The following is a 15,998-nucleotide window of genomic DNA, read 5'->3' as shown; positions in this document are numbered from 1 at the left end:
CATACGCTTTGATGCTCCGCCGTTGTAGGGAATCTTTACTAGCGAGAGTCTCTTCAGCTCAGAGTCAAGAGAAGCCGTCGAAAAGCCTAACGATCGAACAAAGAACTGAAGAAGAAGAAGAAGAAACTGAAACGCAGATCTGTTTATCAACATCAATCAATCAATCATAGCAGAAATGGTACCTCTAATCTTCAATATATTTCTCATATATATACTTCTTTTGTATTCATTCATTGTTTGCTGTTGTTGCATTTCCGTGTTTCTTTATCCAGTCTGGAAAACCTATCGCAAGCCCGATCCCTGAAGTTTGGTATCCGACCCTGTCTTTCTTCATGCTCTCGGTTGGTCTCGCGCTCACTGCCTTTTTCTTCATGTAAGCGATCTGACCTGAATTGAACTGAATTGTACACCTCCATGAAAATTATCTATAGGAATCATAATACTGTCGATTTCGGATTTAGTTTAATGGACTTGGTAATTTTTACTAGTTGCGGATGTTGTTTCACTATCATTTCTGAGCCTTTAATCAATGGAAGTAGAAGGGTAGGTTATATATTTTGAAAGGAGAGTCATTTTCTTAAAGTTAGAATGATAGAGTTGAAACTTCAAAACATGTACATATGCATTCTTCTAATTTCAATTTCTTGATTTAAGTTATCAAACAAACAAATGATTTGGAATTAGACAACATTGAGAATACAAGATTGGTGTGAATAGTTTAGCAAGTGTGCGAATTCTTCTAGAACAAGGATGGACTCACATGTGTTCTTTTGGGCGAAGATTGTGCTTCATATACTCTCCATGATGACATGTTCCTCTATATCTGGCATCATTAGTGTTTTTAGGGTTGGTAAATGTGTTCTTACAAGGCATTCTTGAACTAATTTTCCCAAATGCAACTTAACAAGCCATGATTAAGGGTAGGACATGGGAATTTTGTTGTCAGATGCCCTCTGTCTGCAGTCCCTTTTACATTCTTGTCTGAATTTGATGGCTGTGGAGATCTGAGATTGTTTTCCATAGGTTTATTTGATAAGAGAATTGATGGGTTGATGAGATGTTGGATTAATCCACATCAAACAAGTGGTGTTTAACTTGTCAAGATATTTACATATTATTATCCAAGTCCTTCAGAGACGCAACATTAGTGTTTGTTCTTTCATCCTCTATATCTTTTAAGGTGTTTACTTAATATTATCTGGAAATATATGCCAATGCAGCTATGAAGCTACCACTTCAAGAAAAAATCGTAGCCTTTCAATGGAGCTCATTACAGGGACATTTGCATCTATCTTCTTGGTATATACATTTTCGTTATTTAGGCAAAGTTGCAAACCATAATTTGTTTCTTGATTCATTCTTTATATACTATTACAGGGTTTTGGGTCTTTGTTCTTACTCCTCGCATGTGGTGTTTATGTTTGAAAGATGACTAATGAGGGAAAGAGGCCTTGTGGATTTGTTCTCATTAAAGTTTTAGTGAAGAAGGTAAATTGTATTGGTCTTGTTGACATCATACATAGTTTATTTTAAGATCATGATGAGATGATATTTCTGCTGGATGTGAAAATACCCATTTATTCTCTTGATGAATAATATACTTCTTTTATTGTCTCATTGGTGCTTTTATAGTCTAATTCAAATGAGTTATGTCGAGAGCTCGACAATTTAGTATTTATTAGTTCGAACAAGTTTTTAAATTTGAGCTTTAGTTCGATTCAACTATTTACCTACAAGATCAGCTTGACTCGAAAAATTTGAACTAAAATTAAATTTTCAAGCTTGATTTCGAATGAAACTGAAGTTTAAATAAGTTTCATAAGGAAAATATTTCATTTTCGATAAGAAATAGTTTGTTGAGTAACTTGAGTTTATTGATTCTCAAAACAAATAATATGAAGAAAAGAAGTGACGAAGAGGGAGGAAAAGTGAAGAGTGCTATAATATAATTTTCGTAGATATATTTGCGGAATGTATTATATTATAAAAATATATGATAAATTAGATAATAATGTGGGTTTATAATGAAGAAAAAAATATTTATTTTAAATTTTAATATTAAAATAAATAAAAATATATTATATATTATTAAGTTCAACAAATCTATCAAGTAAATATTATATGAGCTGGAACTCGATTCGATTATTAAACGAGTCGATTTGAGTTCAATTCAACTTTAGTTAAAGTCAAATTCATGGTAAGATTTAACTAAACGGCTCCTAGTTAACGGCTCCCCATTAGACACTCTATGTTCAATTAAGCCGAAATTTCTTGTTACCAATTATTCATATTTTTCTAAGAGGTGTGAATTTTTAAAGCATTTATTTGCAATTTGCATAATAACACTGAGAGACAATAAACATTACATCCATAGTCAAATTTAAAATAGTTTTACTTTATTTTTATAAATTTTATATAAAGAATACATTATATTAATTTAATAAATTAAAAACCTAAACAATTTATTTTCTAAAATAAACACAATAAAAAATTTAAATATATATTTTTTTAATTAAAAAGATTTAACAATACTTTAGAGTAACAATCATTCATTTTCGAACAGTAATATTTTAATCCACGCTACTCTATAGGTAAGAAAGTTAACTAACTCATGAACATTTATATTGAATCTAGCTTATTTTATATAGAATTATATATATATATATATATATATATATATATATATATATATATATTTTTTTTAAATAATATCTTATTTATATAAAATTTGTTTAAGATAAATTATTGAAATATCATCTTATATTTAAAATTTAATAAAATTAAAATAATAATATTTTAATATTTTAATTAATTATTTATATAATGAATGATTAAAATAATATTAATATGATAAAGAAAGTTTTTAAACAATCTTAAAATAAAAACTCGTTATCAAACCAAATTCTAGTTAGTATTCAATCCCTACTTATTTAAATAATATTTAAATTATTTAAAAGTTATTTTACTTTTATTATAAAAGACTTCAAGGATTAATATATGATATAAAATATTTTAATATTATTTTAATAAATTGAACCAGGATAAGAAATATAGTAAAATAATATTGAATTATGTTAAATTATTCAGACTTAATTTGAACTTATTACTATTTTGTTATTTAGATTAGAGTGTTTTTATATTTATATTTAAATATATATATATATATATATATATATATATATATAATAAATATATTTTAATATTTAAATTGTCTAGTTTTAAAAACATAATATGATAATAAATAAATTAAAAATAAAATATTCTTGTAACTAATTTTTTTTCATTATTATTAATTAAAATATTCTTACTTTATTTTTAAATTTAAATTTTAAATATAAAAAAATTAATACTTAATTTCTACAAAATCTTAAAACATTAATAAAAAAAGATGAAAAAGATAATGGCGAGTATAGTGTCTCTCCACTATGGCGCGTGGATAATATAAATGGCATGACACTCGCCACGTAATTCACCCCACCCTCCATCATCCACGTGGCACTTTCCTGCCACTTTATCATCATCTTTCCCGTTTATCTCTATCTAGCCTTTTCTGCCACCTATCAATGTAATTGAATCCGTACATATCCTTTCATTTTTTTATTAATTTCTTTTTTTTATTATTATTTTTAAAACTTTATTAATTTTTTTTACAATATATATATAAGTCTGTACATCCATAATGGTCAAAGCGGCTGACCTATATTGAAATGGACAGAAAAAGATCCCAAGAAGACATCATCGATGATATCGCCGACAAACGAGCACGAACTCCGGCCACATTTCAAGAATCTATAGACGACGGCGATGTTATGGCGGCGTGGATGGAAGTCGACGAAGAGTCCACCAACGAGCTCTCGAAACTTCTAGAAACTGAATCGGTTTCCGCGGTCAGAGTCAGGTTCATCGAGAATCCCTATTCTGCTCCGCTTATTTTCGAATCGTCTACTTCATATATTACGATCAACGGCAACGAGGAGTATTGCGGCTCGTCTTTTTCCGATTCGGATGCGTCGGTTATGGCTAGCATTGATATTCGGAGAAGTGAAATCGGATTTGGATTGTTCACGGAGGCGTTTAGAGCGTGGTCGTCGGCGGTTGGAAGTAATGGACGACGGGAAGAAGTGGGTGGTGCGGCTGCGGGAGGCGGCGGGGAGATGTTGGCGGCGGAGGGAATGATTAAGTTGGATAATGAGGTTGATGAGGAGATGCTGGCGAAGTTTCTGTTGGAAGATGATGATGAAATGATATAGGGTTTTGTAATGGTGGTGGTTAGGGTTTTATCAAATTTACTTTACAGTGAAAATGAAAGAGATTAGAATTCAGCTTTTATGTCTTTTGTATGAAATTTGTTTTTTTTATTTTCTTTTCTTTCTTGGGCTTTTCTCTAAGTGCTAAATCCCAACTTATTGGTCATTTAAAAAAAAATTATTATTTAAAAGATAATGTTGTGAAGCTACTTGATTTTATTTTTATTTAAAGCATTATTAATATAAATAAATATATATATATATATAAATTTTTGAAAATGTAAAAGGAAGCATTGATCCATAGCAAATATATGTTCAAGCTATCTTAATTGGGTAGTTTTTCGTCTCAAAGAATTAACCACAATAAACTAGGCAAATATATGTTCAAGCTATCTTAATTGGGTAGTTTTTCGTCTCAAAGAATTAATCACAATAAATTAGATAAATTTTGTTTGTTTATTTATAAATTATATTTCGAGAAAGTTTTATGATTGTTTTTAGCTCGGTAGATTCTAAATCTTAGTTCCGTGTCCATGAGGATAACCTACCTACAACACTAACTTTTAATCTCCTCCGTGTCCATGAGCATAACCCACCTATAACACGAACTTTTAATCGTTTAATTTGTGGGCTTTTCTAAAATTTTATTTTAAAATCTAACCATTGTTTCAGCCATTTAATTATTCATTTTATATATTTAAATAACAAAAAAAAATCTAAAAAAACTAATATTTTACAAGTATTTATTAAACATGGTATTTGTAGGAAAAAATAGAAAAATTATTTCTTCAACCAAATCTTTAAATGTGGATAAACTTGTAACTTTTATTTAAAGCATTATTATTATTTAAATTATAATTTAGATTTTTTTTTTTTTACTTCAGATTCTTTTTAAACTTTTTAAGATTTGATTTACATAGATAAGATTAACTACAAAATAAATATTATTCAACTTAAAAAGCTTTGAGATCCAATTTTCTCTATTGATATTTTGGATGTTTTTAGTCTTTAAATTAAAAGAATTACTACTTTTATAGTCAACAACTAATTTTAATCAAATCACCAAAATCTATAGACATTGACCCTTTTTTTTAGTTAAAAAGATTGATATCAGATTTGTTGTTATATTTCACAAAATTTCACTTTAAACAATAACACTATCAGGAACACTTTTACAAATTTGATTCAAAAAAGAAAGTTTACTTTTCAAATTTCACAAATAGCATACAAAATAAACTATATATATAAATTTTAAGAGAAATTATTGTAATTGATTCTCATAATCACTCTTTCCTTCATATTTTTCTATTAGTTAAGACACTTAGTCAACTTAATCAAATTCAATTGTGAGATGGCATTAAACTAGAAAATGTTCCTAGTGTTACATTTTTTTTTCTCTATACAAATGGACATAAAATATATTGAGTCCACTAACATTTGAAGCAATGTTACCAAATTCAAATGATGAATTTATCTCTTGAGATAACTTCTTTGAAGTGTTTATTCTAAAACATATTATATTTTCCTTCACATACTAAATCTATTGTTTGTTACTCAAGCTCAACCATCACACAATGTCAATTTAGGAGGAATTTGAAGGTTTTTGATTCATATTGTGTGCGGTTTACCTGCTAGATCTAGACCCCGATTCAGATACAAAAGCTTACAAATAATTCCAGGCAAAACCAATAAATAGTGTGTTTAGTACCTGCTGCGGGTTCCATTTATTGGTCTTGGAGTTCAATCTCATTTCCGAAATGTTGCTATATAAAAAATCAAAGGTTTCGTACTAAATTACAAAATAATGCCGCACTCGAATACATGAACTAATGAATACCGCGCCTCAGTTAGCTAAAACAAGATCTTACTACTTCCTCCTCCATGACTACTAGGGATTTACAGGTTTGCCACTCAACTTAGGAAAAGGATCTTGCTTACTCAAAACTACCACCTTGCTCTTGTGGGCAAAATACCCTTTCACAAGATTCTTGTATATGAGAATGGACATTATACATTCCACCTGGAAACCAAACCAAACCAAACCAAAATACCATTTTAGATTCTTCCTTAATGTATTATTATTTAATTAATGCTTGAAAGAGTTTGTACATACCTCGTCAATGTCCATTTCAATCTCAAGCCACTTCAATACCTTAACGATAACCTCTAACTTGATCTGGTGTGCTTTACTTGGATCCTTTTCCTTCTGGATGAAGTAGCTGAACAAACCCCATTCAATATTCATATGAATTTACAACCAAGTCTAAGAAGATACTACTTTTCATTTATTTGTGAAAAAGAAAAGAAAACTAACATTTTCTTCATCAATCTTTGATATACTTGGAGCTCTAGCTTCTCAAGTACAAGGTAGACCCCAGATCTTAAAAACCTGATTATACAAATGACCATGTTCCAATTATAAAGATTGTGGTATTATTTTTTCCATAGCTTTGAAGAGTTTTATAAGAGGAACAAACCGATCTTCATGCTCTTGCAGCGCTTGCCTAAGTAGCCGCAAATCACCCCTTCTCAAAGCCAGGACAATATTACTGTACTGAAAATTAAGCAAAGAACAGAGATGAATCACATCAATAATGTCCACTTTATCATATCCTAATCATAAGCAGGTCAGTCAGGCAATGAGACTGTTTGGAAATGCTCTTATAAAAATTGCCAAAATGAAATTGAAATTGTTTTTTTTCCGTTTGGTAGAACATATTGTTTTTTTCATACTGATCACGATCCAGATTATAGTTTAATTTTTGTTCCAATTGGTATAAATCATTATCCAGATTATTTTCTTAATGATTGTGACTTAGAATAAAACATTAGAAATATAGATTTTTCTATATCATGATACGAAATAAGCTGAAAAACTCATTACAACAGCATCTAGGGAAGCATTAAAAATGTTGCTAACCAAGAAAGCATCATAACATAAAGTGCATTGAACAAAATTCATCATCTAATGATACAAAATGCCAAGGAAGGAAAGTGAGTACCTCAACCAAGTTATATTTCTCAAGGGGATAGTGTTTGGGAAGGATGCCTATAGAAAGCTTCACGGGTATCAAGTATTTCAAATCATCTGTTGAAAAGAAAAGGGACAAGATTCTACACACATTAAGACTGACTCATAAAACTTAAGTCCTGAAGAAGCAGGTGTTTGGCCAAGTAATGAGAAGAAAACAGTTGTGTAATTCAATTCTTTTTTTCTTTTTCTTTTTATTATAGTATGCCTTGATACCAAGCAACCACAATTCAATGTGTCAAGAAAGCAGTTTGATGAGAATCATGAGTGGGGAGCACAATAAAAACGAACCTTATATTAGCATCACTGTGAGGATTACAGTGTGTCAAGCATAAGAAACTTTTGATCAGCCTGTAAGAATGAGTCAAACATGGGTAGCCAAATTTTTAGTATCTTTCTGCAAATGCTACTACTCCTAGTATTTCTGTCACAGCAATCTATCAGAATGAATGCTTTCATTCAATTTAAAATAGATTACTATTGAATTTACAAATAATGGATCACTACAGCAGGAAAGTTTTCATTGAAGACCTCCAAGCGACCAGTATAATACATGTAGGTGACCTGAAGGAAGTTATCAGAGTCAAAGCCACATTCAACTCCACAAAGGAAAAGTACCAAGATAGAAAGATTTTATATCATTGCCTTATCTCGTATAGGAAATTCCTCAAAGTCAAAGATACGCGCAGTTTCAATGCTTCTGATCACACTTCGACAAAGGTGAACTGTACCAAGCTGCAGAAACAAAGGATTTTGAAAACCTCATCAATTAGTTACCAAAACAAATAAGTCTAGCTAATATTTTTAACAAGGAGCTCATACCTATAGAATTCACATGTGCACAAAAACGATCTTAAATTCAGGGAAATACTATAGGGAAGAGAAATGACACAATACCTTAAAATAAATTTTGAATAATTGGCATGTTACATATAGCGACCCAATGCGTTTTGAGCCTTTTCCCTGGAATTGACAACAGTAGCACATTATTGCACTTACAAAGTTATGATTATTCGCCAAGCAATGTTTAAACGAGTAGAAGATTTTGATCCAACTCCAACGAAGTGTGAATTCTTAAAACACAAGCTTGAGAAAATAGGGTTTAGATGAATGAATAGGCCTTATTAGAGTAATAAAATAAAATTACAAAGAAGACATATATGACACCATAGTCACTGCAGCAGATTTGAGGTTGAGGAAATCAATAAACAGTCGCAAGAAAATTCAAATAACGATAAGGACACAAATTCAAATGCCCCCAAAACCTGGAAATAGACCAGCATACTAGGTGGGTGAATACATAATTCTCCGCAAATCCATCAAGAATTATAACAGGAAATAATGTCCTCTATTAGTGCCTACATTTACAACAACAGATGCATTATTCCCTATTCAGACATCCATCATGAAAACTAAAAAGAACAAGGGACCAGAAAGCTTACAGCAAGAACACAAAAACTTCATGAGAATGAACCAGCCCCTTTCAACTTCTCCGGGTTTTTTCCCAACGAGGCTAATTCTCTGTCAGCCTAACATAACAAGGAACAATAAAGGTAAGCTTGAATCCTGCACCATTACCCATAATTTTCAACCAAATATGTCTCTAATATCTACTTACCTTCTCTGCAAGAACCCTAATTTCATAGGCAACCACAAAATATAGTTTCCAATGCCCAAGCTGATTCCCAATTACGAAACTCCTGCAAAAAGGCACTGCAACAAGTACCTTGTTAATGATTAAATCGTATTCACAAATCATTCTACTGTTGTAAAGGTTGTAAAAGGGTAGTACTAGCAGATTTCTCAAAGGCTTGATAGGAATCAACCAACTGACCAAGTCTATAGTTTTGTAGAGAACGAAAAAGAGGAATCGTGATATCACCAAACTGTGAGAATTTATCGTACTGTTTGGACCACTCTACTTAACATCCTGCAAATTCTAATAATATTTGAAGACATGAACTATAATCTAATAAGAGAGAGGGAAAGAAATGATACCTGATAGACATTCAAGGCGTCGGCGAGGGAAAGGAGAGATGGGGAGTTTGAAGAGAACGGCGAAGAGCTGTTTAGGGTAGAACCATCTGGATGAAACGGCGTCGTAGAAGCGGTTTAAGTACTCTGTTATTCGCCTATGGGGATCGCCATGCCTCAAATACGCCTTGTTACGCCTTTTTCTCTTCACTACATGCGCCGATCTGTCCACCGCCAAGACGGATTTAGAGTATGAAGATCGGAAGAGATCATCGAGACGGCGTCGTTTCATATCCCCGCGGCCACCGACTAATTATATTTTTTTATTTGAAAAATAATTTGATTATATATAATTAAAATTGATCTAAAAACCTTAATCTTGATTAAGATTGATATGGCGAGAGAATTTATATATATATATATATATATATATATATATATATATTAGCTGTTTTTGGAAATAGTAAAACCCTTTAACTATACATACAAATTATATAAAGTTAAGAAAAATATTAAGTTAATTAATTAAATATTAAAAATATATAATTATATATTGATTATATAATTGTAGATGAATTTATAAAAATTTAAATTTATAATTATAAATAAATAATCATTTGTAATGAATAATTAACTAAATACTATTATAAAAAAATTAATTTAAAATTTATAATCAATTGTATTAGATAACTAATATTTGATAGTGACTTTATATTGATTGGATTTTAAAATAAATATAATATTAATATATTTTAAAATTACAAATATATTCATATATATATATATATATATATATAATAATTTTAGGATATTAACAAAAATTATTTATTCTTATTTAATAATCTATTATATTTATATTGAAATAAATTAGCAATCAAAATCAAATAAAATCATCTTATTTGAAAATATGTGTAGAGAACATATCTAACTAATTTGTTCTTATGTTTATTTTATTTATTAAATTTACCATGATATAGTTGTGTTGTGAATTAAATTATTAAAAATATATATAAATTTATTATATATGATAATTAGTAACATAGATGGATAATTTGTTTATAAACCATGCAAAAACATGTAAAATATCCAAATATTTTATACTTGTTTTATTAATTTAAATATAAAAAATATTTTTAATAATTTCATAAAATAAATTCAAATATGTATTTAGCTTAGTGTTTTTTTTTTTTCAAACTTTACAATCAAACAAAATTTGGTTGGTTTTTTTAATTTAATCTTTTACTTCACCCTTTTTTAATCCCCCTGAAATTTTTGGTGTTATTTAAAAATTTAATTGAAATTTTTTATTATTTTTAGTGATTACAACATAAACCCTAACAACTATTATAATTTTAAAGGCAAATCAATGAATGACACAAGGCAAAGTCTCCTTCTCTCTTCCTTTCCCTTCTTTTGGACTCCAATCAAGTCTTCTCCTTTCCAGTAGGCCTGGAAGTGTATTTTTGACCTTCCTCCCGATTCTGATTACCACTTCTCACCTGTTTCAGTTTCGATCTAACTCATTCACAATTCTTCTTTGATCACTCATTAATTACTCTCCAATCTCTCACAAACTAGCCTGGATCATACCATCAAGGAGCAGTCTCTTGATCAAGATTTACATGGGTTCTGATCTCAATGTAGCAGCTTCACCCGGCAAGGCTATACAGTTCTCCACAAGAAGAAGATCCCACAAATCAATCAAATGCTCTTCTCTCTTCATAACGATTCTCTTCATCACGTCAACGACTCTAAGCCCCCCGCTGTCCCAATCTATTTCAATCTCTCGTTCTAAATACCTACCTCCGCATCTCTCTTTCAGGCCGCCGGAGCTTTCGCTTTCCTCTTCTCTCTTCAACTTCTTCCACCAATACGTCGTCCAGACCCAGAAGAATTCGCCCGTCCTCTCACCAAATTGGGTCACCCAGTCGTGGATTTGATTTCCTCAGATGGGTTCCGATTGGGTATCAGTATAAAACTCGCACGCCCTAACATCGACCGGCTAATCAACAACGGAACTGAAGCTGCCGAGGTTTGATTCCAGTCTTTCCAACCTTAACATTCCCGAACCATATCAATTGTGACTGGCTTGTATCCTGTTTTCATGGAATTATCAACAATCATTTCATGATCCTCATATATGACACCTTTCACCTATGCTAGCCATGAATCCAAATGGTGGTTAGGTGAGCCCTTATGGGAAACAATTATCAATCATGGTCTCATTGCAGCAACCTATTTTTGGCCTGGTTCAGAAGTAAAAAAAGGTTCTTGGAATTGCCCGGAGAAATTATGCTTCATGTATAATTACTCTGTTCCATTTGAGGATAGAGTTGATACAGTCCTCAACTATTTCGATTTGCCTAGTAATGAAATTCCAGTCTTCATGACACTATACTTCGAAGATCCAGATCATCAAGGGCATAAAGTCGGCCCGGATGATCCCCAAATAACAGAAGCCGTTGCTAGAATTGACACCATGATTGGAAAATTAATCCAAGGCCTGGAAAAAAGAGGAATCTTTGAAGATGTCACCTTGATTATGGTGGGTGATCATGGAATGGTGGGTACTTGCGATAAAAAACTGATCTTTCTTGAAGATTTATCTCCATGGATCGATATTCCAAAAGATTGGATTCAATCATACAGTCCATTGCTGTCAATTCGCCCTCCCCCAGGTTATAACCCTTCGGATGTCGTGGCTAAGATGAACGAAGGGCTGAGTTCCGGGAAAGTTAACAATGGGCAGTATTTGAAAGTTTATCTTAAGGAAGATCTTCCTAGCAGGCTGCATTATTTTGCAAATGAAAGGATTCCTCCAATAATAGGGTTAGTTGAAGAGAGCTTTAAGGTTGAGCAGAAGAGTTCGAAAAGACAAGAATGTGGAGGAGCACACGGATATGACAATGCCATCTTCTCCATGAGGACTATCTTTATTGGCCATGGCCCTCAGTTTGCGAGGGGAAGAAAGGTAGAGTCTTTTGAGAATGTTCAAGTGTATAATTTGGTCACTTCGATTCTCAAAATACAAGGAGCTCCTAACAATGGAACTGTAACATTTCCTAACTCTATCCTCTTGCCTCCTAGTCATTGAATCAATCAAGTAAAGTAATGTAAAGTAAAAGAATTACTAACTAGAAACATTTTTTGCTATGTTATGAAAAACATGATAATAATGTATTGTTCATGAGATTATTGACTGTAATTGGTTTGCATTATTCTCATTTAGTCACTCCAAGTGATCTTGTCTAGACAATATTGGTTACCATTAATACACGGTTCATTGCCAATTTATGAATTAGTATAGAAGTTGTATAATTAGCTTTTACTAGTACAATAATACTAGAAGTTTGATTATTTGTCTCCCTTCCTCACACAACTGGCTCTGCTTCTTATGTAAGAAGCCTGAGCCAGCCGCCATTGTTAGGATCAAGCGAATTCTCGTGGAAAAGAAGATCTTGTTACTTTCTGCATATAATAAATTGAACAAATAATTATATAACTCAACACATTGTGGATATTTAACAAACATAAGTAAAGAAAGTCTTATATAGGAAACGATAAATTAAGCCCATCCTTGTTTATACCGGCGAAAGATATCCTCGGTCTGGGCATTCCTGAACGCACTGCAGGCAATGAGATAGACAAATATGAGAACAATGACGGCAATGATCAAGATTACGTTAACTTTTCTCCATTCGTGTCTTAGGTTTCCCAACAGACCGGCCTTGCAAGAGTCACAATTGTAGCATAGTTGAGTTTGGTCATTGTTCCATAGTATGCAATCTTGGTCTCCCAACATGTTACTTGGGCTGATCCATGTTGTTGGGTTTATGTATTGGTAACCACAAATTGTCGGCGGTTTACAGCATCCAGACTACACAAATCAAACATACATGTTAAGAATGGAACCATCATCTTGTATGCAGTTAGGTTTGAACTAGAAAAGGTAAAGAAATGTATGAATATTATAATTTTCAAAAAATTACCATTTTAGTTTCTAAAGTTGAACAGTTTGTTTTTTTTATGAATGTGGCATGCTGCTTAATTATTATGTACACAGATAATGACAAATTTTGAGAGAGCTGGCAACCATATTTGAGGCAATCATCAAAAGTGACAGGGGACCAAAAACCCTATTTTTATTCAAGTGGGGGAGTGGGTGAGAGGATCAATCAAAGATAAACATGATCTTCAAGATTAATGGAGTTTAGGGTTTGGTTCTTGACTTGAAAAAGTTCAATTAAATTGATATTAAATTGACCAAAAAAGCAAAGATAATATGAAACCTGTTTATTAATGAATGGGAAATGACTCAAATGAGCAGCAAAGTTAAAGTAGGCATCAGATTCTAACCAACCTGGATAGGGGAGAGATTACCGCCGGCAGCAAACAACTGATCGGCGGTAATATACTCCTGGTTAAGCTTAGGGCAAGATTCAGATTCTGCAAGACAAACCCTAATCCTTGCCCAACTTCCTGAGTCGGTAACATGGTCTCTGAGCCACTCCGAGTAACCGGCCAGTCTATACTCAACGAATCCCCGGCCGGTAACACTGTAGGCTCCGGAATTGCGTGTGACGACGAAAGCGAGGACTAGGAGAACGAGGAGGATGACGATTAAGAGGGCCATGAAGACTAGGTAGACAGCGAGAAGACCCTGTTTGTTTTTGTAGGCGCCGATGAAACCGGCTAGGGAAACTAGAAGGACGGCGGCGCCGAGGAATACGATAGGCCATCTGAGCCAATGGATGCATTCGTTGTCGGGTTTGGAGGCGAGCCAGATGCCGGAGGCGATGATGGGAATGGAACAGAGTAAAGCTATGAGGTTGAGCACAGATGTTACGTTGTTGCTTACTGCCATTTTTGTTGGATTTAGTTTGATCAGAGAAAGAGAAGAGAATGGAAGAGAAGAGACAGTACACTGAAGGCAGTCTTTGCAGAGAGACGACTTGGTAATGACACCTTTCTTCAAAGGAATTAAAAATGAAAAACTATAATGCTGCCTTTTTGTTTAGTGAATAGTGTCATACGTTGTGATAATGTTTTTTTTTATTTTTTTATTTTTAGCTAAGAATATAATGCTCTCTTTTAACTCAAGCTTTTGCACTACACTTTTTCATGAGCTCGTGATGTAGGTTTTTATTTTTAATTGTACTAGTTTTTTTATCATTCTTATCATTAATTAATTAGTTTTACTAACTTAAATATTAAAATATTCTTACTGTAGTTACGTCAAAGAATATATCTAATACAAAAAAGAAAATAGAATTTACTTTTAAATGTAGTATTTATAACGCTTTACAAATATCAAAATAACATCACAACACAATTGAACATTAAAACATTATAGTTCAGTTTAAAAAAAATCGTTAAAGTTCACGTTAAAATAATTACAATTCAGTTTAAAACACATTACAGTTCAATTTTAAAAAACATTACAGTTCAGTTTAAAACATATTACAGTTGAGTTTAAAACATGTTACAATTGAGTTTAAAATACATTAAAATACATTACACTTCAGTTTATAAGATATTACAATTTAATTTAAATAACATTATATTTCAGTTTATGAGACATTATAGTTTAGTTTTAAAAAATATTACAGTTAAGTTTAAAAAACGTTAAAATTCACTTTAATTCACATTACAGTTCAGTTTAAAACACATTATAGCTCAGTTTTATCCGACATTAAAGTTCAGATTAAAACAGATTACAGTTCAATTTTAAAAATATTACGTTTAAGTTTTGACATATTTGTTAACATATTAAGTATTTAGAGGTACTCGGGTCCGTAGAAGAACTTGTTTGACGATCTGCCTTTACAAACTTGTTCATGAAGTCATTGTCTGAGGAAGGTAGTCTTTTCACGGTAATCTTCTCCAAGGTAGTCGTTTTATTCGTTTTGGATTTTTCACCGAGAGAAATTTTAAACTTAATCAAACATTTTGATGTGAACTGTTTTCGATAGGAGAAGGTTATGATTTAATTATAGAGAAATCTATTATTCGATAAAAATATACGAAGGGAAGCGTGCTTAATTTTTTTCTTATAGTGTGGAAGCCAAATAGGGAATCGTTGGGAGAGTTGATCCTTACATCACTCGCTTCTTATTTATTTATTTATTTATTTATTTATTTATTTAGATTATTGTTTAAAAAAAAATATTTTGTTTTAAAGTAAAATAGTAGAATGATGCTTCACCATTTTTTTATTTTTTAAATAATTATATTCATAAATATTTGTTGATGCTTTCGGCTATGTATTAGACTTTCACCCTCTAGGGTGTAGCAATCCATTGCTTGGCGCATGTGAATGGTAATTTTTAGATATAGATTAGTTAAGTAAAAAATATTAAAAATAATTAATAAATTAAATATACAGTTATAAATAAAAATAATAATATGTAAGGATTTATGAAAAAGATTAACAATAGAATTGCAATTCTAATTAAGGTGAAATAAAATATATAGGTAAAATAAAATATCAAATTGATTTAAGCACTAAAAGTTGATTTTAATTATCCTTGCAAAAAAAGAGCTTAAATAATTTAACACATGCAAGAGCATGATTATTAATATAAAAGATAATAAGACTTCGGATTTGTTAGGATTGAGTTATTTAAGGAAATGGATAGTTAAAAAAAAATTGAGATATAAGACCCAGTTTCAGTTTTAATGAATACAATTGGGCTGGGAGAACAAAGTCTTGAGTAGTTGTTTGATATTATTTAAATATCAACCAT

The 15,998-nt window shown here is 31.4% G+C and overlaps 5 protein-coding genes across 6 annotated transcripts; 3 read left to right on the top strand and 2 right to left on the bottom strand.

Annotated features, from left to right (window-relative positions):
• LOC124927942 (transmembrane protein 258-like) lies at positions 1 to 1,617 on the top strand. The gene is made up of 4 exons (XM_047468455.1): positions 1 to 178; positions 273 to 373; positions 1,221 to 1,299; positions 1,378 to 1,617. Exons 1-4 carry the CDS (start codon positions 176 to 178, stop codon positions 1,423 to 1,425), a joined length of 231 nt encoding a protein of 76 aa, XP_047324411.1. The 5' UTR covers positions 1 to 175; the 3' UTR covers positions 1,426 to 1,617.
• A 2,128-nt stretch (positions 1,618 to 3,745) lies between these two features.
• On the top strand, positions 3,746 to 4,349 carry LOC124928236. The gene has a single exon (XM_047468770.1). It carries the CDS (start codon positions 3,810 to 3,812, stop codon positions 4,248 to 4,250), a length of 441 nt encoding a protein of 146 aa, XP_047324726.1. The 5' UTR covers positions 3,746 to 3,809; the 3' UTR covers positions 4,251 to 4,349.
• Positions 4,350 to 5,901: 1,552 nt separating this feature from the next.
• LOC124924765 (enhanced ethylene response protein 5) lies at positions 5,902 to 9,544 on the bottom strand. Its single transcript, XM_047464758.1, is given in 16 exon segments — positions 5,902 to 6,267; positions 6,361 to 6,466; positions 6,562 to 6,636; positions 6,725 to 6,801; positions 7,250 to 7,361; positions 7,570 to 7,614; positions 7,616 to 7,629; positions 7,786 to 7,842; positions 7,924 to 8,013; positions 8,176 to 8,241; positions 8,721 to 8,807; positions 8,897 to 8,935; positions 8,937 to 9,004; positions 9,071 to 9,194; positions 9,277 to 9,364; positions 9,366 to 9,544. Coding segments are annotated over 16 exon segments (1,359 nt in total). The 3' UTR covers positions 5,902 to 6,135.
• Positions 9,545 to 10,660: 1,116 nt separating this feature from the next.
• On the top strand, positions 10,661 to 12,467 carry LOC124924126 (venom phosphodiesterase-like). Its single transcript, XM_047464201.1, has one exon. It carries the CDS (start codon positions 11,393 to 11,395, stop codon positions 12,344 to 12,346), a length of 954 nt encoding a protein of 317 aa, XP_047320157.1. The 5' UTR covers positions 10,661 to 11,392; the 3' UTR covers positions 12,347 to 12,467.
• On the bottom strand, positions 12,369 to 14,234 carry LOC124924127 (tetraspanin-2). Of its 2 annotated transcripts, XM_047464203.1 has the most exons (3): positions 13,613 to 14,234; positions 12,840 to 13,129; positions 12,369 to 12,720 (listed from the first exon to the last, which is right to left on the bottom strand). In XM_047464203.1, the coding sequence occupies exons 1-3, from the start codon at positions 14,114 to 14,116 to the stop codon at positions 12,714 to 12,716; spliced, it is 801 nt and encodes a 266-aa protein (XP_047320159.1). In that variant the 5' UTR covers positions 14,117 to 14,234; the 3' UTR covers positions 12,369 to 12,713. The 2 variants fall into 2 exon arrangements, with proteins under 2 accessions (XP_047320159.1, XP_047320158.1); XM_047464202.1 differs by lacking the exon at positions 12,369 to 12,720 and having other exon boundaries at positions 12,728 to 13,129; positions 13,613 to 14,233.
• Between the last annotated feature and the right edge of the window lie 1,764 nt (positions 14,235 to 15,998).

This window comes from Impatiens glandulifera, chromosome 2 (assembly GCF_907164915.1).
Source record: "Impatiens glandulifera chromosome 2, dImpGla2.1, whole genome shotgun sequence".
Lineage (NCBI taxonomy): Eukaryota > Viridiplantae > Streptophyta > Magnoliopsida > Ericales > Balsaminaceae > Impatiens > Impatiens glandulifera.
Note: the sequence above shows the minus strand (reverse complement) of the source record. Positions and strands in the feature narration are given on the sequence as shown.

Bases quoted from the DNA above. Each gene is read 5' to 3' on its own strand.
- LOC124927942 (XM_047468455.1), top strand. The intron at 374-1,220 runs GTAAGCGATCTG...ATGCCAATGCAG, and splicing joins CTCACTGCCTTTTTCTTCAT to CTATGAAGCTACCACTTCAA. The intron at 1,300-1,377 runs GTATATACATTT...ATACTATTACAG, and splicing joins CATTTGCATCTATCTTCTTG to GGTTTTGGGTCTTTGTTCTT.
- LOC124928236 (XM_047468770.1), top strand. From the start codon at position 3,810: ATGGCGGCGTGGATGGAAGTCGACGAAGAGTCCACCAACGAGCTCTCG.
- LOC124924126 (XM_047464201.1), top strand. From the start codon at position 11,393: ATGACACCTTTCACCTATGCTAGCCATGAATCCAAATGGTGGTTAGGT.
- LOC124924127 (XM_047464202.1), bottom strand. From the start codon at position 14,116: ATGGCAGTAAGCAACAACGTAACATCTGTGCTCAACCTCATAGCTTTA. The intron at 13,130-13,612 runs GTTGGTTAGAAT...TGATTTGTGTAG, and splicing joins GTAATCTCTCCCCTATCCAG to TCTGGATGCTGTAAACCGCC.